The sequence below is a fragment of the Cystoisospora suis genome (assembly GCF_002600585.1).
Source record: "Cystoisospora suis strain Wien I chromosome Unknown contig_44, whole genome shotgun sequence".
NCBI classification, from domain to species: domain Eukaryota; phylum Apicomplexa; class Conoidasida; order Eucoccidiorida; family Sarcocystidae; genus Cystoisospora; species Cystoisospora suis.
The window spans coordinates 23,394-46,149 of record NW_027152846.1 but is presented as its reverse complement, the minus strand read 5'-3'; the positions used below and the strand labels follow the sequence as shown (position 1 = coordinate 46,149).

Below are 22,756 nucleotides of genomic sequence, written 5' to 3'. Positions count from 1 at the left end.
GTGTGTGAGTTCATGAGGTCATGAAAAGAATTTGATAAGTCTGTAGGTAGGTCAGCTGCTTTTTGTATTTTTTGATGTATCTAGATTTCTCTCTGCCGTGCCAAACCATCCTTCTTCTCGTTTCATTCCTTCATTCCCCCTTTGCAGCATTATCTTCCGGTTTGTATTGTTTATAGAGGAACTTAAGAGTCGTCTCTTGAAAGAGGAGAAAAAGCTTCTAGGGCAAGTTCTCTTCAAGAAGAAAAGACTACTTCAGCTAAAGTATATGGTGGATTGCCTGATTGACGCTGTGAAGGACTATCAGAAACCGAAGACATATTACTCGTATTATCCTTCTCAGTCTCCTTTTTCTTCTTCTTGTCTGCCTGCATGTCGTTTAAGTCCACTCAAAGGGACTAGTGGTCATAGTAGTAGTAGTAGTAGCTCTAGCTATTACTACACAGCTGAGAGCGGCGCTCCAAATGCCGTGGTATTTGGTAGGGGGCAAGGGGGAGGAGGGACAGACCTTTTCTCCTCTTCCGCAGAGAAATCTCTCTTCTCGTTTTCGAAGGTTTCACCTCTTTTTGATTTTCAACCGAAGGTAGAAAAGGTCATCCCTGTAGAGGATGATGTCTTTGGGGAGAACCCCCCAGAAAGCAAGAAGACTTTTCTTTCAAATGTCGATAGTAAGGAGACATCAGGGGAGTGGGTGTCGTGGGGGGGGAGACCAAGGGGGGAGACCAACAATCAGATGATAAGATTATGGCCATCTTGCGGTGTATCTACAGCTCGGTTGGAAAGTACAGGAGGAGCGGGGGAATCGTGGGAGTTTTTGTCATCTACAACAGAAGAAGATGCTGAATCTTTGGTCTATGGACGGGGAAGAACGACGACGTTGTCTATGAAATCAGGAGATCAACGACGAGATTCTGTTGTATCGTCTATATCTCGAGCTACTTCTAAGCACTCAGAAAAGACGGGGGATTCTACTTCTCAAGGAGAGACAGTTACTTTTCATTATTGCCCAAGAAGACGAGAATATGCGATTTCTTTCGCGACAACCACAACGGAAGACACTAATGACTCGACTTCCTATGCTCCTCTTTCTGCACGCGCACTTGATTCTATCTCACAAGTCTATCCGCCTTTTGCTCCTACCCGTCTTCTTCGTCATATGCTTGGCGATCTACCACGTCGATTTAGTGGAGCTTCAGCTTCTTCTCGGAGATCCTCTGTCTACCACGCGAGTGGTGATCGAAGGATATCGACTTTTTCTAACGACGGATGGATCAAAGCGAATACGAAGAAAGAAAGCGCAGGAGGAGCCCCAGCTTTATCTCGTTTTGATTTGACCAACGATGAACATCTCAATAGCTCGTCGTTCTTCTGCGATATGACGTCTTATTTCTCCTCGCATGAAGTTATCTCTTTAAAACGAGAGTTGATGCCTCGCTTATTGCCTTCAGTTGAATGTATACGTCATCTATTTCGCACTAAACAATTTGCTGAGCTGAATCGATTGTTTGTATCTCTTGATGGAAGATCTATTCCCGAGATTTGGCTAGCTATGGACCGGGAAGAAGCGAGATTGCGTATGCTTTCTCTACCTTGTCGATACGCTTTCTACGACTGCGGACAGCTCCTTCAAGGCCTTCCTACTAGTGTGCTTCATCCTGTTGAAGCTAGCCTTCGTAATACAACGACTACAGCACCTTCATCCTTGCCGGAGGGAGAGCATTCCCCTGAATTCTCTCGCCCGAAATCGAGAGAAGGAAGTCCCAGAAAGGAGGAGGACGGCCATCGTGATGAAGCCTCCAATATCTCTCTAGGAGAGGATGAGGCGATCAGCATAGAAGAGAAATCAATAGACGGAGAAGAAACGAAAAGCTCTGGAGTGAAGAGCTCTAAGACAGTCGGTGAAGGGCGTAAAGTGGCTTCAAAACGCAAACAAAGTAAGGAAATCAAACCGAAGGCCAAGTCTCACCTAGGACGTAGTAGTGAAGCTGGAAATACTATCCCTGCCCGCAGTCGATCTCCTTCGGCTTATAGAGTGAAGAAACCAGGTCGAACTGCATCTGTGAGTCCGACAGGAGGGAGTAAGACATCTTCTCCTAATGCAGAGCTCTCATCTTCAGACGACAAGGTGGATACTGCTCACCCGAACGAGACGGATGTCCCAGCAGGACAGCATGATGAGGGGGAGCAAGGGCAGGAAGAGGAGGGATCGGCTTCGTCTTTCCTTTGTCCTCCTTCTGCTTCTGTTTCTTCATCTTCTATCAACAAGCAACGACGTAAGACGAGCCCAAATCTCTTAAAGAAGCCTCCAGTAAGCGCTCGTCGGACAAGTACAGCGACAGCGGGGAGTGAAGATGGAGATGGGATAGGAGCCGGCTTATCTGCTGTAAAGACAAGGAGTAATAGTAGTAACAAGATTGTCAGAGCCGTGAAGTCGACTGGACCAGCAGCTATCAAGAGTACGAGGGCTTCTCTGGTTCAACACGGGGCAACAACTGCAGTCAAAGAGACAGGGAAGGCTCTCGGTTCACGAGGTAGTAGTTTGACAAGCATGCCCCTTGTAAGGAAAACTTCTGTACCAGAAGAGGCACCCAAACAAAAGAAGAGACGACAAACTGAACTGGTAAGCGAGGCATACACACACAGTCTATTCGTCAACTCATCTCTCTCCTTTTCTTCTTCCTTCTTTCTGTTCTTTAGTCCGTCTCTATGCGTGATGTGGTAGGTGTGAGTCATTCCGATGTCTTGAACGGCTCCGAGAAGGGAAAAGGGCCGAAGAGAGGGTCGGTCATGTAGGTACTTGGATAGTTCAATGTACCCACACCCCGCTTTCTCTTGTGAATTCGCGTTCAGATGTCTTTCTGCCTTCTACCTCCAGGCTGTCCTCAGTACGTCACGTCAGAAAAGCCCAACCGAGAAGCATGACAAGAATGGTCAACGAGGTGTTTCTTATTCTTCTCCGACAACTCCATCCGCCGGCATACCATCGTCCTCACGCCGTGCGACTGCAATAGCTTGAGCGTCTCTCATATCACCTGCAATCATAAGATTCATCTCTCACCGGAAGTCACCCAAGCCAACACATAGGGTTCAGTGTGCTGCTGTCTTCGACATGGACTTAGATCGCATATATGTATATGTATGAGGTGTCCTTGTTTAAGTGTATACGTGGACAATTGTGTGTGTTAGTGGGGCCTGTCAAATGTGTGCTGAAGATCTTTTTTCTTGATAGCAACAGTACAGCAGGTGTGTTTTGGAGTTCAGTAATCTTTCTTTACGTGTCATGTTCAGTCGTTGCATTGTCTCACTGATATGGTAGATTAGTCTTTCTTCTTTTTGCCGGTGTTGCGGCCTCTCCACTTTGAGCGGTGTAAAGGAGAGAAGCATAGTCGTCCTTCCTAGTTGAGATCTATCCTAGCGTTCAGCACAGCGAGCTTTGACGGAGGAGAAAGAGGTAAAGGAGGTGTAGTGGTGGCTTAAGACCGGGGAGAGAGTTTGCAAGGTTCACAAACAGCAGAAACGTATTACTGTAGTGTGTGATCTTAAACAGTTCATAAAGATTTTCTTTAGGGTCACGCCCCCGTTTTCATCCTTTTGGTTTACGTGACTAGACGAGGTTTTTCTTCTGTCCCTCCTCTCCTTATTTTCACACCTTCTCACTCTTACATGGCCCTACTATAGAAAGCACCCGATATGTACGAATCTAACCAAGTACGCAGGTATTCCTCTCTCTAGTTCTGTATGGATAAGTACACCTTATATGTATATACATACATACGCACATATGTATGTACATGTTGTACGAGACCCATGGACTTACTGTCATAGCATTTCGGCTCCTTGATGATCCATATGAATAGTTGTCAAAGTAGTCACACAAACAGTCCCCAGTGATTATCCATCGCGCTCCTTCTTTTTTCTCTTCGTTCTTGCTTTGTCAAAGGGGGTATTCTTTGTGTGTTTCTTTCGAGTTTTGGTCTGTTTTTTTCTCGGCAAAACAACGAGAGACAAACAATTTATGTTAGAGAGTTCAGTATTGTATTCTTGGTGCATGTTGCAGTTTCTTTGCTTCGGAATTAGGGAGAGATATGAAGACGTATGTAATCCCTACTTACACGATTCCACACACAGACAAACAGAGAGCGACACACACTCACCACACAAACTCAGACTCCAGACGGGGAGAGAAGCATTAGCAAGCATATCGAGAATGACTGGGTGTAGTCTTTATTAGTTATTATTCGGCATGTGGACAGAGACATACGCTGTCAATTCGTGTGTGTCTCTGAGTTTTCCAGCTCTTTCCCTCTTTTGCTCGACGTGAGTAGATTGAAAGAGATAAATAGTAGATAACATAGCGAGGGAGGTGGACAGGTAGATAGAAAGATAGACTCCGATGTAGAACTATTAGTCGACAAGGCGTCTAAGTCCAAGAAAACGAAAACAGACTGGACAGAAGAGAGAGTAAAATATTGACTCCTGACTGACATCGAGAAAATGACTCACATGCATGCGATCATCTATCACCCGCATACACACAGGGGTCCGACAACAATGAAAACAAACAAGAGGAGAGATGTTGTTACACCTCAAACCGATCACCCTGATGACGAATAAGCTATCATGACGCAACGACGATCCATGACGGAGGTTACGCTTTAAACCATCCAGGATACCTGACGTCACTCTTGGCCCATGGGGGGGGATGACACACCTTATCCATCAATGGTCCCTGAGAAATCGACATTTCACATGGCTCGTCAATCTCCGCTCAGAAAGCGATGTTCATTGAACTTCGAGTCACCTCTTTAGCAGCGCAAGAATTATAACGCACCAGTCACTTGTGAAGCCCCGTATGGAGCATCAATCACGTCTGCGTGTACAGATTCATCGTGGTGCATCTACCAGCCCTGAAGAATCACCGATCAACTCAGTCACGCCTGTACGCCTGACCCATCAATCATCTCGGAAGCGTTGAGGGCCCATGCGCGCCGCACGCTCATATCAATCAAGCAACGATTACCATGCAAGTCAATCATTCTCCACCGTATACAAGCGATTCGTATCAGGCACAATCATCCTGGAGGCAACAATGACCTATGACGGTTGGAATGAACCTCTGAAGCTTCGTCAATCATCTGCCATGACGCATCAAAATGATATCACCTGGAGAATCGATCACCTCCAGGAAGCAAGGCCGACGACGACCCGTTACGCCTGCAGCTCTTCTGCACGACGCAGCATCACCATCTTACGGTGGGCCGGTAAACATCGCACCTCCGTCGATCATACCTGACTCATCATCCATCACCCCTTGAAGCATCGGTTGCCATTCACTCCGACAGCCAACGGTAAAACATCGATCGCTCACGACACTCTAATGATCAATCAGCTGTAAAGCATTAGTTTGGTACCGCTGACGGATGAACACCACCTGAACCATCAACCATCATTCACATCACGCGTCAATGTGCCCTGACGCACGAAGGTCGATAAAGCATCATACATGCCCGTTACAGAGCATCAACGACCTCTACGGCATCAAGAATGTATGATGCATCAATGAGCCCTGACGCGTCGTCACTCGCTTCTACACATTGATGATTGCCCTAGCGCACCCGTCTTCGCATCATCAATAGCCTCTGATACGTCTTCACACTGCTTTAGTATCGCTCTCGCTCAACTATGGAGTATCGATGCGTGCATCGAAGATACCTCACGCATCAATCATCCCTGAAGTGACGGCGTAGCAATGTCTTCGACACATCATGTGTGAGTTACAGCAGGGGGGAACATCGACGATGATCTTTGCCTGGAGCCTCATTCACCCGAACAGCATCGACCACCCGGGGTGATGCATTTTAACTCCCCCTGAAGCATCGATAACCTATGACGACGCCACCCTAAACCACTCTACAACATCGATGACGCCTGACACGACAATTTTGCATCATGAGGTATCTGCTTGAAGCATCGATGTGCAACGAAACCTGGATCACCTCCGACACGTGGAAAGGGAGGAATGATATCACATCATTCATCCTCGATAACCCTCACGCATGATAAGTCCCCCCTGCCGCATCGATAAGAGTTTCTCACGGCTTTTTATCAAACACTTTTCCTGGCGCGTCACCGTTGATCCTTTAGGTCGGACTCACCACCCCTGAAACCTCTGCGGCCAATGACGGGCCACGATGATACATCGATGATAGCTGACACACTCTCTCGTCACCCTTCACATCGATTGTCTATGACGCCATGGCACTGGGGCTTTCTTTTTTCCCGTGCATGCAACCATGTACGCATGCAGCATGAGAGCATCTTGGAAAACGCATGCTATTGACTCAACTAAACTGACTTTCCCTAAACGATTGTCTCCTTCTCTATTCATCAGCCATGATCTTTCGCTAAAGTACAGACGACTAAGGAGACCTGTACCAGATCCGTAGCTCGACAGTCTATATGTATGAGGATGTATATTTCTGGTTGGCTTCTTTTTTTTTAGAGTATGTACAGCTAACAGTCGTGTCTGCTTCTATGTACAGGAATTTGACATTCTATGACGCCTTAGTGATAGAAAAAGTCCCATCCTCTTATTCTCTCTCGACTCCCATCCAGCTTCCTGAGGCGTATATACACTTCAAGATGTTGATGTGTATGTACACCTCAAATCTGTCGGAGTATGCAATGGAGTCAGAAGTCATTCGCCACCCTAGTAAATCAGCTGCTTCTTTACCTCTTGTATCTCTACTTTTCGATGCTTGTTTTGCTTCTTTCTAATCGCTCGCCTTCTCTTTGTTCTCCGAACTCCCTTCTCTTCATTCATTCCTAGCATTTCTTCATCTTTTTTCCTCATTTTCTTGTCCGGAAAACAGGAAAGCAGAAAGAGTCTTTCCTCTTTTTCTTCTTCGTAGGGAACAGTTCTTCCCTGAAATTGCTTCAAGTTCTTCTGCTTACTGTGGAGAAGAGGAATGAAGAAGAAGAAGAAAGGATCCCCTGTGGAAGCTTTTCTAGACGTCTTTCTCTTCTGTAAAAGTCTTTCTGACGTCGGGTTCGGTGTCTCAAGTCTCTGCTTATAACGCTTCGCTTCTTCGATTCCGAGCTGTCCTGTCTCTTTGTCTCCGATCGGCATTGTCATATGGGTCTCGCTCCCACCAGGGAGAGAATGAACGAGAGAAGAAGAGATCGATGAAGAGAGAGACGAAGAAGAAGGTTCTCCTGCTTTGTTGTATTCTTCTTTCAAAAGGAAAGAGACGTTTTGGATCCACAGGAAGCTTGATAAGAAGAAAGGAAGTCTGGCTGCTCTTTCTCTTCGTCGTCTGTCTGCATCCCATCTTCTTCCCCCTTACCATTTATCTCCTCTCTTTCTTTTCAGCCCCCGGAAACCTCCTTTTCAATCTTTCCTTTACCGAAGAAATGAAGTCACACTAGACACAGTCAGTCGCGCTTCTTCTCCTTCTTTCTCTTCTCTTCTCTTTCTTCCTTTTCTTCTTCCCAATGTGGAGTTCTTTTCCCTCCCCTTGTAGATTTAAGTCTTCTTCTGCTTCTTGTTCTCCTCTCTATCCCAGTGCTTCACTCTCTTCTTCTTCCTCCTTCGTTTCTCTCTCTTTGTCTACGGGGTCTAATACACCTGTCGTCATCACTCCTGTCATTTCGTCTCGCTTTCTCTTCTCGTCTGTGCCTTATCGAAGAAGAAAACAATGTCTCTTGTCTCCTCTTCTTCCTCAGACCAAATCTTGTTCCCTGTCTCCTTTCATTTTCTTGAAAAACCCCCCCGACCGAGCTTTCCTTTTCTTTTCTCACCCTTCCACACTCTCTTCTCTCGCTTCTTCTTTATCCGTTTCTTCTTCTCCTCTTTTCTTGAGCCGTCAGCGAACTGCCTCATCAAGGGTATCTCTTTCCTCGCCTTCTTCCTCTTTGTCTTCTTCTCTCTCTTCCTCTCTAAGTTCTCCTGCACCTCTGTTAAAGACATCTCGAGGAGGACAAGACAAGCAAAACTTCTCTTGCTGTCGTCTGTATAGCCCCCTCTCTGGTACATACACTGCAACTTCGCAGGCCTTTTTTTCTTCTTCTCCTTCTCTTTCTCCTGCTTTACGTCGCAAGTCTTCTGCTCCTATTGTTTATCCCCCCGGTCTCCTTCCGGGTCCTCATACAGCTGCAGATCATGTCTCTGTCTCTCCTTCTTCTTCTTTCTCTGATGCAACAGGGGATGCTCCCGTTAGAGAATCGATACAGCAAAGGAGAAAGAAAGTGAAGAGACTTGACGGTGCTATTCAGGCTCGAGTCCTTCGGCTTCAGTTAGGTGCCGCAAGAAATTCCGCTGAAAAACGAAGACAAGTACGTTCAACATCAAAGAGTAATCACTTCTTTCTTTCTTTTCTTTCTTTCTTTCTTTTCTTTCTCTTCTTTCTTTCTTTCTTCTGAAGCTCCTGGCGGTCTCTATCTGGAGTTGCATATCTGGAGATATACAGCGTTGGCATACCTACACGCCATGGATATATGTATATATATCTTCTCCCGAGGACGCATTCACATGGAATCCCATGCATATATATGCATATATGGAAATATATATATATATATATCCGTCATTCTGGACGTGCACATACGTATGTATGTACAATCGTTTGGACCCTTCACTTCAGCTTGTGTGTTTCCAGAGATACACATAAATGAGATAGGGTGAATCTATGCCTATGTCTACATATCGATTTATCTATCAGTCTTCAAGTAAGATGAAGAGCACCCCGAAGAATAGACATCAGTGGGCTAGTATGAACTATCTCTCAGCCGTTGTATCTATGCACCTATATGTGTATGCGTGGAGTAAATACCTATGTTTCTGTATGTGCTTTCATCTGGATGGAGTTTAAATCCTTGTGTATATACTAAATTGCATATCTGATATACATATACGTGTATCTACACCCCGTGACTATATGTGTACAGAGTGTAACTACCTGTATACGCCTCTATTGTGTGTGTGTGTGTGTCTACCTACTATTCCTTCTTTCGGCATTGCATCCTAATACATCGGTATTTTTCCTTTCTCCCTTTATTCTTCAGTTCTCTGATATAGACAGATCTCACACTCGCCGTTTCTTTATGACTTTCTCTCTCTTCTTTTTCCCTCTTCTCTTCTACCTCTCTCTGACGTGCTTCTTGCATGCTGTAATACTTCTCCTTTCTGTTCTCCTAGCTCTTTCAAGGAGACAAAAGCGTCAGCTCAAGATGCCCTATCTTCCTAGGACAACTGAAGCCTCGCCTGACACTCTGGCGATTAGCTCTAAGAGAAGAAGATCTCCCTCCCCCCCTACTACCTGAGGTATAGTTATACACCAGGAGAGTAGACACCGTAGAAGAAGAAGAAGAAATAGAAGAATGAAGGGATGATCAAAGGAGAATAAGAGGGAGACGGAAGAGACGGAGCTGGATCGAGGCGACAGTTTGTTTCCCTTCGTCATGTGCTTTATCACTGGATGAAAAAGAAGAAGAAGTTAGATCACAGCGGCACTTACAGCGTATCTTCTTATCTAAGCTGGTGCATTACATAGCTACGTCTCATCTCGACGGCACCCCAGGCTTAAATACGCCCTCGTCATCCCCGTCACAGACATACATATATACATACATACATGTATACGCATACATACTTGTTCATACATACATATATCAAAACATACATACACGTGCCTATATGCTTTGAAGACCATCTTCTTCTGCTGCGTTCCTAGGCCTACTGAAGGGGAGCTTCTCCATGAACTCGTATTACACTAGTTAATTTTCTTTCCTTTGTACTTGCCCTTCTCAGTCTCTCTCTTTCTTCTTTGTCTTCCCGTTTCTTTGTTCTTCTCCCGGGACATCACGCTCTCAAGGCCTCCCTTTCTCTTCTCTCTCGATTCTTTGACTCTCCCTGTCTTTCTTCGTTTTTCTTTTCTCTCCGATAGATAGCCTTCGCAGGAAGATCAAATGTAGGCAAAAGCACTCTGCTGAATGAGCTGGCGGGTCGGCGGCTGACGGCTCATGTGACGAAAGTTCCTGGGACTACCCAAAGAGTTCATTTCTTCAAGGTAGAAGAGACACCAAGAGCGAGAGATAGCGAGAGAGACAGGAAGAGAGAAAACGGGAAGATGAGGAGAGGAGTAGAAGGGAGAGAAGGAAAGGACGAGCTCTAGAAAAGGAAAGGAGAAAGACTGCCTATTCATACACCTCTCTCTCTCTATACATATATACATATCTATATGTATAAACGTATATGGAAGAGAGATAGCTAGATAGGTCATTCACCTATACCTATTTAGCTATCCTTTTTTGTCGTAGAGAGAGCAGTGGAAGTCCAGAGAGCAGCCGCACGTACCGAAGAAGTGATGAATGAAGTCGAACAGACAACTCACATGTATGGGCAAAACTGCTGGGAGAATCTATTTCACAGATAGAGAAGTTTGCTTTCTTCGTTTTCTGCATGTAGAAAGCTGGAAGAGGGTGAGATGTCTGAGTCTGCCCTAGGACGGCATGGGAATGAACCTGTGTAGGAGGTCGATAGTCAAGCGTATAGAACGAGTAAACGTGAGAATAGTCTTCATCTTTCTTTCTCTTTCTTTCTCTCTCGTTCGAGACAAACAAAACTGAGAGATAGACTTCTTTGTTTTTCTCGTCGTTCCGGAGTTCAAGTGGCTTTTCTAGATGCAAAAGAGAAGAAGAAATGTGCTCTGAGGTGACTGTTCTTCATCCTCTTCGTCTCTCCTTCTTGCTTAAGAGATCTTAAGACAACTCAAAAGAGAGAGAAGAAGTAGAAAAGAAAGGAAGAACGCGAAAGACAATGCACGCAAGAGAAGCTCTTTTCTCTGTTTTCCTTCCTTACTTTCCTTTTCGCTCTCTCCATCCTTCTTTCTTTCCTTCACTTTCTTTTCTTTTGTCTTTCGTTCTTTCGATGACGTTTCTTCTGTCTCTGTAGGTGGGCAGTCCTAGTGTGTTATGTTTAGTTGATTTGCCTGGGTATGGCTATGCGAAGGCCTCACCTGCTACACGTCTTCAGTGGACGGAGTTCTCTCTCTTCTATCTTAAAACACGCAAGTAAGAGACCAATAGGAGAATAGATAGAAAGATAGGTGGATAGATCAAAGCTAGACATAGATAGATTGAAGATAGATAGACAGATAAGTAGATAGATAGACTAAAGACAGGTAGAGATAGACTGAAGATAGGTGGAGTGATACATCTTTCTCGTCTTTCCTCTCATGAAGAAAGAAGATCTTTTACTTTTGTCTAACTTCAGTCAAGCAGATCCTTCCATCAATCAATCTCTAGCTTTTCCTTTCTGTTTCTTCGTCTTTGAGATGTAAACAATAAGAAGAGGGAGGGGCTGCCTCGCTGTCTCTTCTTTCCGGAGATAGGTCTCCACAGGCCACCTACTAGAATGTCCTTATTCTTCTTTTTCTCCATCCCTTTGCATGTTTTCTCTTCTTGTCAGGATGATGATCTGTACCCGTTGGCCCTTTGTGTTGCATAGGAATAGAACATGGATGAGGAAGCGTCATACCTCTTCTCTTGTCTTACTTCTCACCTCTTCTCCGGGTCACCTACAGATACACCGATACACCTTCTACTGAGTCAGCCCTACTGTCTTTATCCTTTTTGAAGCTCTTCTTCTCTACACTTCTTTTGAAAAGTCCGCTGCTCGTTCTGACTGCCCAGGTGTCTGTACACTGCTATCCTCCTTCTCATCATTTGCTATGCTCCCGCTATACTACTACCCTTCTCTCTTCTTCTTCGGTAGACATCTACGTGCAAAGAATCAAAGCACAAGGTGTAGACATATCTTTCAGTACCTCGCCTCTTCTTGTCTGTCTCTTTCTATCTATCTGTCTATCGATCTCTCTATCTGACTGTCTAGCTGTCTATCTACCTTCCTATCTTTCTATCCATCTACCTATCTATTCTTTAGTGTATTTATGTATCTTCAACCTGTCTCGATCTCAGTCTGTCCATTTCTGTCTCTTCTCTTCTTTCTTATCTTGCTTGTTTATGTCTTAGGAATCTTCGGCGTGTGTTTGTGTTGATTGACGCCCGCCATGGTTTGAAGGAGAGTGATAAAGAGCTCCTTCATTTCTTACAGAGGTGGAATGTTAGCTGGCAGATTCTCCTAACAAAGGCCGATCTTCTCAAGCCGAAAGATCTCATCAAAACTCTTATGATCGTAAGCTCATGAAACACAAAGAAAGAAGAAGAGCGGGCAGCAAATGGAGGGGAGAATGAAAAGTCTTGTCTGGTTTTCTTTAGTCTACTCATAGGCGTACAAGAAGAAGAGAAAGAAAGAAAGAGGGAGAGGATGGAGAGTAACGGGCGAGAGTTTGAGATGTACATACACCAAGATACAAGACAGAAAGAACGATAGAAAGACAGAGAAGGACTGAGATGAATGAATGTCTTGCAGGGTCTCTTCTTGAGAAACACTTCCAGAAAGGAAAAGAAAGGTCGATTGGAGGGTGCGGAGTTAACTAAAGGTTTCTCGGAAGCGTCTGTTTGCTCTTCGTTCTGTGGCTTCTTTTCTTTTCTTTGTCGTTCTTGTCGACTCATCCATTTCTTCTCTTCTTTCTTCTGAAAGTCCAGACACGTCCTAGTCTTTCTCACGTTCTTCTATATATCATGAAACACTTGAAGTAAAGCACCATGTGTATGTGTGAAGATATACGTGTAACTGTGGGAGAGTTCGCTAAGAGGCAAATCTTCAGCGCTGGGGCCCCTCACAATACAGTCTCTTGTGCATCACCATGTGTCGGTAATGAGATGTAGGTAGGTATACAAACAAGTACATGTATATGCGTATGTGTTTCTCTATCCGTCTTGCTCCTTCACGACGCTTTTGGTTACGTTCAGGCAGCTTGCAAAAGATCTTCCCACTCTTGTCGTGGTATCAGCCGTAGACACTCTGTCCCCGTGGTATCTATTGAAATATACATCTGCCCCTCATATGTGTGTATACCTAGGTTCATGGCTTTGCATGGAAGAATAGATACGGTAGATGCTTATGAAGAAGAAGAAGAGAGAGGCTTCTAAGTTATGATACGAGGTAGGTAGACAGTTTTGTGTATGGCGCGTTTTGCGGCTCAAGTGTATGTACAGCTGGGCAGTGCGAAGGATCTTCTTTACGTGTAGGTCAAGGAGGATGCTAAGGTCTTCCGGGGTATGGCAGCAGAGCCTATGACAATTAGTGCTCTAAGGCATCAAGGCATGGATATGCTTCGCCATGAAATCGATTCTCTCAAAATCGACAAACATATCGTTATCAACAATATACGCATGCGAGTATGTCTGTCATCTATCTACCTTACGAAGATGAACCTTCTCTCATATTCACCTTTCATACACGCACCCCGATCACTGCAAAGCCAAATGTACGTACTCATCTATTTCTCTATCGATTTTTTTTCTCTCTCTCTCTCGTAAATCTCCACGTGCATCTACGTGTGTATCTGTATCAACGTGACGTTCATATAGAAAGAGGTACGTCCTTTACATAGAACATGCCTCCCTTCAATCCCATTCAGGTGCTCTCGCACACGTCTGTGCTAAGCAAACCCCGAATGTCACAGTGTGTACACGCAGTACGTGTGTATGTGTATGTGATGAGTATGCATGCACGACTATGTACGTGTGTATATGAGTATGTATGAATATGTATGTGTATGTATCATTACTCATCTGTAGTGGCAGGTGGTTGAAGTGGTGGGTAGAGAACACGCTGACACTATTCTGGAGTTTATCTGTATGACAGAAAGTGCCGAGACTTTCTAAAGGTGTAGGATATACTAGTGCGTAGCAAACAGTGTAAGAAGCAGTGAATGTGATGTATGTACGTTTGTGGATGGCTGACCTTCATACATTCCGTCCACACACGTACATGCATCGAGGGAGTATGTAACGTTTAACATGTGCAGGGGAGCGATTGAAAAGCCATAGAAAGGATCGCTTGACGAGAAGGTAGGAAAGAGGTGCTTCTCTTTAGGCGTTTGCTCGTTGACAAGCGATGTGTCCGTGGTTACCATTCTTTTTTCCTATTTTTCTCTTCTCCTCCGTCTCTTGTCTCCCATCTCAGCTCCATAGTAAGATGGAAGAGAAGCGCCTGAGGAGACAGCTCAAGGCAGCTGAGAAGAAAAAGAAGAAGCGGGAAGGTGAAGAGAGAATCAGTAGGACGGCCGAAGAGGGAGCCTTTTCTTCTCCTTCGAACGCATGGTGGGCTGGGGGTACTTCTTCTGCAACATCAGATAGGAGAGAACAAGAAGGAATGGGAACGAAAGAAGAAGAAGAACAAGAAGGAGGTTTGATTGAGAGAGCCTTAAAACGATGGCAGCTTCGTCCTGAAGACCGAGATGAAGAAGGAAGTGATATGGACGAGAAATCATCTGAAAAAGATCAAGAAGAAGAAGAGCTACTGGCCTTTGATACTGTTATCGAATGTACAGAGACAGGGCAAGGGAGCTGGCATCACCGTCATGCCCTTGAAGCCACTCGTCGCCTCATCTCGTCTTCTTCTCTATCTTCTCCTTCTTCTTCAGCTTTTTCTGCTGCGTCTTCTTCAGGTATTTCTGCCTCTATTGAAGACAGGAAGGAACCAGCGATAGAAGGTCCTGCTCTTGGTAGTGCAGTGACAACTTCACATAGAAGAGAAGAAGAAGAAAGAGAGGAGGAGAGTCGTTTGATGTCGACCGTAAAGACTTCTTCCTCTTCTGCCTTCTCGTTACGAACTAGGGAAGGTCTTTCAGACAATCTTGAAGAAGCCCCACAAGTCACGACAGGTGAAGGCGGTAGATCTCTAGCTGGTCGTGTTGTTAGACAGGCTACTCATTTCTCTTGGGGCTTCGATTCAAAAGGGTCTCTTGGTGGAACTTGTAGCATCGAGATGACAGCCACAGAGAAGGTTCCCAGGCAGACAGGAGAGAAAGAAGAAGAGAGTCAAGAGACAGGTTGGTCTCCTGTGTATCAGCACTCGCATGCCCTGCAAAGCAGCAGTTCTTTTACTTCTTCTCGCGCTGAAGCTCAACGGGCTCAAGAAGCTATGGATGAAATGAAAGACATCTGTGAACGTTCAAGTCTTGCGCAGAGGATCGGCAAATCGAGTGTCTCCTTCGATCTGTCGACAAGGGCAGAAGTGGAACATGCTGAAGAACCGTTCTTAGGTGAAGAAACTTCAAGAGGAGAAGAAAGATCTCCATCCTCTTCTTCTCTTTTTCCATCACTTGATGCGGCTCATGCAACCATGCGTGACCCGAGTCGGAGGAAACGGCGTCAGGGAGCACTGTCTTCTTCTTGTTCTCCCTCTCCCACAGCAGTTCGCTTGACTGGCGTGCCTATGGGACAGGGAGGAGATGTTCTTTTACTTGAAGAAGGAGGTCAACAGATTGTTCGTCAAGGATACAGAAAGCAGAGGGGGGGAGGGGGGGTGAACAAGGCGTCCTCCGGAGGCGGGAGGGGGAGAACAAGCGAGTCTGTTAACTCTCGATTTGAAGAAGTTCAAGAAGATGAAGAAGGAGATCGCATCGTTTTGAGAGGGCCACATGAGAGAGAAATGAGAGAGTCATGGGACCGACGAAAAAGAATGGAATTAGAAGACCTCCGTAAGTTCTTCTGTTGGTGTATTTGATCCTTAACTGGAGTTCACTCTCCTCCTCTTTCTGTGGACCTTTTCTTGTCTTGTGCTAAAGATCACATTGGCCTCAGGAGTTAAGCAGCGTTTCCTTTCCTTTACTTCGACTCCTAGCGATCATTTATGAAAGAAGGAAGACTGCTCAGGTCTGAGATGAAGCCCGCCTCCGTAGTCCTGTGTGCGTGGAGTCGTCTCTTCAGTCAGTAGATACACCTGGGACGTGTTGTGGGGAGCTTGTAGATAGATAGAGCCCTACCATTCATTCTTATAAGCCTCACTCCTTTCCTAACGTCCTTTTGCTGTAAATGTACACAACGGCAGAAGCATCTATCTCTAGAGTCAACAGCGCTAGAAGAATGACTACGCATGTGTCTACATATATAGGGAGGAAGTTAGGTGAGCAATACAAATGTCAATAGAACACCACGGCCACTCCTCTTTGGTGAAGCACACCTGAGTCCTCATATGACAACATACCTTTTCATCTTTGACATCTGTACGTACATACACTTCGTTTTCTTCTTTCTTCCTTCTTTCAGGGATCTCGACGAAGCCTTTAGTCTCAATGGAGTCAAGGAGTAAAGGAAGAGGAGAAGAGAAAGGAGGGGGAGAGGAAGATCGTCGTGATCGTATACCATTCTGGAAGAGGAGAAAAGGTATAGATGGATCTATGTATCTCAGGCCATCCATATATGAGGTGCTTCTTAGGTAGCAGCTGTAAGAAGCATAAGAAGGGTGAGGCACTAAGAATACATGCTTATGGAATACAGACTCTACTGCATGCTTTCTTTTTCGAGACGAATTACATGAAGATAAAAAGGGAGAAAGAGAGGGATGTCTACTATCTACTATAGATCTGCATGTGTAACGAGCTCCTTGGCTATGTGTAAGTTGTATCCGTGCTTGATTCGGCATAGGGCATGCGCTTAATGTTTCTCACATCCTGACGTAGAACTGTAAGACTTTTGATCGGTCTTTCGAAATGTTGTCTCTGCTTTAGCCACAGAGAAAAAATGAATGCATGACCTCTAGCACTCCAAGAAGGATGCATCTATCAAAGTGTGTTTCTTTCTTTTTGCCTACCTCTTTCTCATGCTCCAGAAGCCGATCGCTTGGCATTGTCTCCAGAAGAAGGCTTCATCGGTCTTGACACGGCGAAGAGCTTAAAACGACCTTTACGAGGAATCCAGAAACGGAGAGCCTTACGACGCCTAAGTCGCATGCGATTGAAGTCTCTTCTAATAGATCAACTCCCTGGGGGAGGAGATCTAGAAGACGAAGAAGCCAAAGGAAGGAGTGGACGGGCACGGAGTGAACTAAGTCGCTTGCTACCATCCATCGAGCAAATTAAGAAATCCAAGATCTTACGAATGGCTCGAGCAGCTAGCATTCAACAAGCAAAGAACAAAGGAGCGAAAAAGACATTCACGTGGAAAGAAGCGATGCAAAAGTGGAGAAAATGGGCCAAGAAACACAAAGACTATGCTGGGTAATGAACATCATAGTCGCACTTCCACATGTCATTCTCCTATATCCATCTAGGCATGCGCACATATGTATAGAGACACGTCCCTGCAGACACACAGAAGTACATATATATATATATATATACATATGAATACCTTACTCAAAATGTACGTTTGGTGATGACACTGGGGTGGGATTGAGGTATTAGCCTCCAGTGGATCTCTACGTATGTACTTACATGTATGAATGTCTATATACATAGATATGCATATCTAGCCGAGTCGCGCACTCCGCAGATGTCGGTTTGCGTATGGATGTCTGTGACAGATGTGTGAGGAGATGTTTAGTAGGGCAGATGTACGTGTTGCTGCTGTTGTGTCTTTCCTGCTGAATCTGACGGGTAGCAGGAAGAAGTTCTCACCTCAGCTGACTTGAATGTGTAGCGTTGGCTGTCCTGAGAGAGGCATAACATAGTCGCTCGAGTCTACACGTTCAGGTGGCACAGGCCGTGTCGGTCATATGAAGACACTCGATTTGTCATTTATGCACTCGGAAACAACAGTCGACAATAAAGAAGGAAAAGAAGACTTTTTCCCACTCTGTCTTCTTTTTAGAAAGTAGAGAGAGGTCTTGTGAAGTGTCTTGTGCGTGGGCCTTGTTAGGATGTATGGATGGCCAAGTAAACAACGCCTTCAAGCAGAGCAAATGTAAGTGAAGGAGTCTTACTCTTTCTCTCTCTTCATTGGAACGATACCGTTTTTGTGACTTGAGTAGGGTGTTACCTCAGATTCTCTTCTTCTTTCTCTGCCGACGTTTCTTCTCAGAACGAATATAGGTACAGCTTCACTACTTACTCATCATATGTATATATGATGAGTAAGTAGTATAGATCTACGCTACATATATGAAATCATATATGTATGTATATGTGTACACATCTCTATATGTGTATATATACAGACAGACATCCCTATACAAATACATACATGCATGTATATATATACATGTATATGTACAGGGATGTCTGTCTGTATATGAATACACCTTGTGTAGAGTTCAGTACTTATTTTGAGGGCAGTGCGTCTATGTATGTGTACGTATTTGAGATGTAGCGGATAGATGTATAGGCTACAGGCAAGTGCGTAAGGCCTGGGTTTATCTCAGCTAGCAAATTTTCCAAGGGATCTTTGTTACTATGCGTAAAAACAAGACAGGTAATCATGTTTGATCTTTCTTTCTGCAGGCAAGAAGTGGAGAGAAAGTTAGCTCGGAGAACACGATCTCTCCGGAAGAAAGCCAAGGAAGAAAGTGATTCTCCGGCGGGAAGCTTAGTCTCGCAATATTTGAAACAGAAGAGAGAGCTTCGTCGACTGAGACAGTCAGTAGGAGAGATTGGTAATACGAAAGAGGTAAGAAGCCCCGGAAAGACAAAAAGAATGAAACCAAGGAAAGGATCTGCCCAAGGAATACATCAAACAGATACACCCCATGAACACCTTGAGGTGTACAGAAAGTGGAAAGCCAAACAAGGGAGTGGTCGATACTAGGCGTCCTGGTAGGAGTACGTCCCAGATGCTAAGAAGCAAAGAGCTTATGTATTTACCTTTCTATCTACTTCTGTTCATAAGTAATGGAGGTTTCGCGCACAAGGGAATGGCATGAAAGAGAGTAGATTTTACGGGTACAGAAGTCTCCTTCAGGACAGAAAAGAGTTTTTTGTGAACTTGCTCCGGTACTACTGAAAGAAGAGGGATCGTTTTGACTGTCGAGAGTTAGTCGTTTCTGACGAAGCTCTCTTATTTCTTTCATTTGTCTACCTCGTGCGTCGACATCACCTTCTTCTATCACATACTCTAGTTACTCTTCCACGAAGCTGTCCCTTCCAGCAATAGCAGGATTCTTAGAGAGCCTCTTCCATTTCGCTACATTTATCAGTCACTCTTGGGTTTCTTGTTTGACTGTCACTCAAAAAGTCGAGGAGATGAATTGTCGTCGTATCTATCTCCTTTTAATGGCAAGAGTCTTTCTGGTGTCGCTGTCTGATTTTTCGCTCACTGTAGAGAAGGATCCGTTCCAAGAAGTCAGATAAGGGTGGATGCTTTTTAGTGGCTCTGTCTAGATACGTAGCTTTTGAAGGTGACAGTAACAGAGCTGATAAACTAACGGAGTGTTTTTTTTTCGGAGCAGAGGGAGCTGCCACATCCATCGGTCTCTTTCCACCTTGGTAACTGTCTCCCATCACTCTTCCTTTGTTTAGAGAGACTTAATAAAGCGGGGGAATGTACGTTCCTTCGTCTCTAAAAGCACAATACCCAAACGTTAGCTGAGGTGTCTACACAGCTGGAGGGATCGACAGACTCGCTTAGGGTACGGTGACTGAGCTACGGCCAAGTCAGTACGTCACTAGCACCTCTTTTTTCGGTTTGATAAAGACTCCATCGACTTCTCACCATAGACTAGCCTCCAGCTTAGCAACAAAAGCAGGAAAGCCTCTCCGAACTGAAACACCGAATAAGAGCGTATACCGACGCGTACTGATCAGACATCTGGTTTTTTTTCAGTGTACTCGGAAAGAGAAAAGGAACCGAGGTGTCCAGAAAACATATATACACATAAAAAGGCGCTTATCCATGGCAGTTCTTTTTCATCCATCTACACACAGACAGGGCACACACTTCTGTAGACGGCCGACATACGAAGACTGAAGGACTCTGCATCGTGAGCCGTTCCATTATCGCTGTCGTTAATTCGAATGGTCCCCCTCCTGAATGTCTTTGCTTGAATCTCGTAAGCCATGCTCAAACGAAAAAAGAAGACAGCTATAACCTTAAAAGTCGATTTCCCCGAAAGCCTTCCGTCCTTCCTTCTCAATTGACAAGAGAAAGCGCAGTAATAATCGATAGAACCGGCAAAACGATTCTACACATTACGCGCCAAAACAGAACATAACCTTGTCTCTCCACGTCCGTCTCTATCCACTCACCACCAACACTGCCTCCTTTTCTTCACTACTTTCATATGAAAGAAATCCACGATCCAAGCAGGGGTACCGCCCAAGAAGAGAGTACGAGGAGTTGTTTGCCTTGAGAATGGACGGTCGTCGTGGTGCTCAAAGGTGCTTGATGTTTGGCATTGGCGAGGGCTTCAAGTTCCCTTGCTACGTTTTGTTCTGCCGCGGTCTGAATGGCTAGGATTTGCTGTGTTGTTAAAGGCTGTCCTATCTGTGAGGTAGCTAGGATAGCCGAGTCAGGTGTCAGGGAGATTGTGACATTCTTCGCCCCAACTTCTGCGGCTTTTTTGAGAATTTCGCGAGTAGTCTCTTCTTCTACGGTCTTAAGAGCTGTAAGATTCGCCTGAGGGGTGGGAGGAGCTCCAGCCGCCGGACTGGCAACAGCTTGGGGCTGTGGTGGCAAGACTGGTACGGGAGTAGGGATAGCTGGAGCCATCATAGGTGAGGGTGGTACTGCAGCTTGGACCGTAGGTAGTACGGGGGCTGCGACAACGCCAGGAGAAGGAGGGAGCTGTATGGTAGGACGCGCCACGGCAGGAGGCAAAACTGGCTGAATAGGGACAGGTAGAGTCGGCATTGTGCTGTTGGTTGGTGTGAATGCGTGAAGTTGTGTAGAAATAAAAGAGATAACAGACGGAGCTGACGTCTTGGGGTTCGATGGACTGTCCTCTGGAGGGACGTATGAAGTAGAAGAGGACGAAGGAGAAAAAACATCGATCTCGTGAGGTGTTAGAAACCGACGACCTCGATGATACCCGAGAGATGTGCTAGAGAGAGAGGCGGTGTGTGATAAAGGAGCTCTGCTACTACTGTGAAGAGAAAGAGAAGATGTTCTTCGAAAGGGCTGTGGGAGGGTTAGGGAAGCAGATGGTAAGAAAGCGAAATCTAATGGATCAGGTGGAGAAAGATATACCAAATCGGAAACAGAAGACGAAAGATCCTGTTGACGGGAAGACGATAATGGTCGCTCTCTGATATCTTGGAAGATATCGAATCCATCCAGCCCATCCTCCTCTTCGCTTCTGCTCAATCGTGGATGTCCCCTATGAGGATGGAGAGAGCTAAGCCGTAATGGAGAAGACGACAACCCTAGGGCTTCGGCTGTAGGCCAGGACCAGAAAGGCTCTTTGTGCTTCTGAAAACTCACATACCGAAAGGCTTGTGAGGAGATATGAAAGAAAGAGAAAAAGCGCAGAAAGCCGAGGCCTCCTCCACCATATAGATTCATCATGTAGCCATAAGTAGGCGTCGTCATCCAAAGCGAACACCCCGTGAGAGGCAGCCAACAATACACTAAGATCAGACGCAGAAGACGATGCGACTCGACCAATCGAACCCTCATTTTCTCCGGCGCTCTAACCAAAGCTGGTTGACCTTCTCTTTCTCTGTTTCTTTTGGTCGGGAGGAGAAAAGTAAAAAAACAAAACTCTTCGCATTCTACGACGCCCACTAACGAAAGGATGCGAGACTCCCGGGTCAGAAAGCCATACCAACAGACGACACCCCAACAGAAACGTTTCCGGCCGAATCTCGAGAAACCGCAACCTATTCCATGGAGAACCAAGAAGATAGACCTTTATACAAAAACGCCTGACAATCTGAAAAGAGCAGAATTCACGCGGTCTAGAGGTCGAAGAATCTCTCTGATCTGTCCTCGTCATTGAGCTGCCTGGAAAGCGCGCGACCCAACGTTGGTAGGGCCCCAGCCGGGCTGAAGCACAGAATGGATCTCTAGCTGTCCTGAACGCGGATTGAGACGAGAGAAGAGCGAACTTTCATATTTCTGTATTTCGACTCTCGCTTTTCTATCCGTTGTAGTGCGCCGCTGTATCTGGGATGGAGCCTGCATCTCCCCGATTGATCCATAAGAACAAAGAGCCAGAGTGTATCAGACTCACTAGAAGTCTCCTTAGACATCTCTCTTCTCATTGTGACAGAAAGAACCTGGCAAGACCCAACCGACATCTACCTAAACTTGTCGAGCCTTTACCTACTCTTCCTTCTCTTTGATTTTCACATTGCGCCTTTAGCTCCATTCCTTGCCACTCTTCTCAGTCCATCAGAAAAACAGCAGAAACTGAAAACCTAGGAAAAGATTCTTGACCGTACAGGAGGAAAAACACACTCGCTCAAACCCTCGTCGTCACAGACTCGTCGTTCTTTCCCTTGCTAGCTAGAGACAAGAAGAATGACCGACAACACAAAGATCCCTTAACAGTTGCGATTTCATCGCACCCACCAGAGTAACTTGTAAGGTACATCTCATGGACAGTAGACAAGGCAGAGCTTTCCTCTATTCCTCCTTACCAAGACATCTGTCCATCCCTGCCATCACCCTCGCTTTCTCAGGGTCCATCTACCCAACCAAAGAAACAGCGACGGAACTCCACCCGCAAAACTCCGTCAACAGACACAGTCGGGGTCTCAGGGGTCCCGTGCAAGTTTCATTCATCTTCTTTGAATAAACAAAGAAAAACTCTCCCAACTTCCCTTGCCTCTCCGCTTGCCCGGCGAAGACAACCCAGGCCTCTTCAGTTGTGGTGGGTGTCTATCTGCCGTTCTCCCACTTTGGCGATGCCTTGTCTGTCTATAACACATACGAAAACCTTTCATACCATCTCACAGCGTCACTCTTGAAGTAC

At 45.5% G+C, this 22,756-nt stretch overlaps 3 protein-coding genes across 3 annotated transcripts in view; 2 read left to right on the top strand and 1 right to left on the bottom strand.

Annotated features, from left to right (window-relative positions):
• The window catches only part of CSUI_000106 (proteophosphoglycan related protein), a 15,280-nt gene extending 11,178 nt beyond the window's left edge, over positions 1–4,102 (top strand). The window contains exons 3-4 of the mRNA XM_068060340.1: positions 177–2,617; positions 2,873–4,102. Coding sequence (XP_067927685.1) covers positions 177–2,617; positions 2,873–3,013 — 2,582 coding nt within the window. The 3' untranslated portion in view covers positions 3,014–4,102. The remainder of the gene's footprint in view (positions 1–176; positions 2,618–2,872) is intronic.
• A 2,292-nt stretch (positions 4,103–6,394) lies between these two features.
• On the top strand, positions 6,395–19,136 carry CSUI_000105 (ribosome biogenesis gtp-binding protein). Its single transcript, XM_068060339.1, has 11 exons — positions 6,395–8,331; positions 9,194–9,319; positions 9,942–10,064; positions 10,949–11,067; positions 12,028–12,190; positions 13,150–13,299; positions 14,090–15,608; positions 16,177–16,293; positions 16,739–17,126; positions 17,767–17,811; positions 18,348–19,136. Exons 1-11 carry the CDS (start codon positions 7,492–7,494, stop codon positions 18,649–18,651), a joined length of 3,894 nt encoding a protein of 1,297 aa, XP_067927684.1. The 5' UTR covers positions 6,395–7,491; the 3' UTR covers positions 18,652–19,136.
• Positions 19,137–20,118: 982 nt separating this feature from the next.
• Positions 20,119–22,198, bottom strand: CSUI_000104 (uncharacterized protein; the record flags this gene model as incomplete). Its single annotated transcript, XM_068060338.1, has 2 exons — positions 22,109–22,198; positions 20,119–21,249 (listed from the first exon to the last, which is right to left on the bottom strand). Exons 1-2 carry the CDS (start codon positions 22,148–22,150, stop codon positions 20,119–20,121), a joined length of 1,173 nt encoding a protein of 390 aa, XP_067927683.1. The 5' UTR covers positions 22,151–22,198.
• Positions 22,199–22,756: the final 558 nt, after the last annotated feature.

Coding starts and splice junctions, on each gene's coding strand:
- CSUI_000105 (XM_068060339.1), top strand. CDS start 7,492: ATGTGGAGTTCTTTTCCCTCCCCTTGTAGATTTAAGTCTTCTTCTGCT. Junction 12,191..13,149: donor TCATCAAAACTCTTATGATC/GTAAGCTCATGA, acceptor CTTTACGTGTAG/GTCAAGGAGGATGCTAAGGT. Junction 15,609..16,176: donor AATGGAATTAGAAGACCTCC/GTAAGTTCTTCT, acceptor TCCTTCTTTCAG/GGATCTCGACGAAGCCTTTA.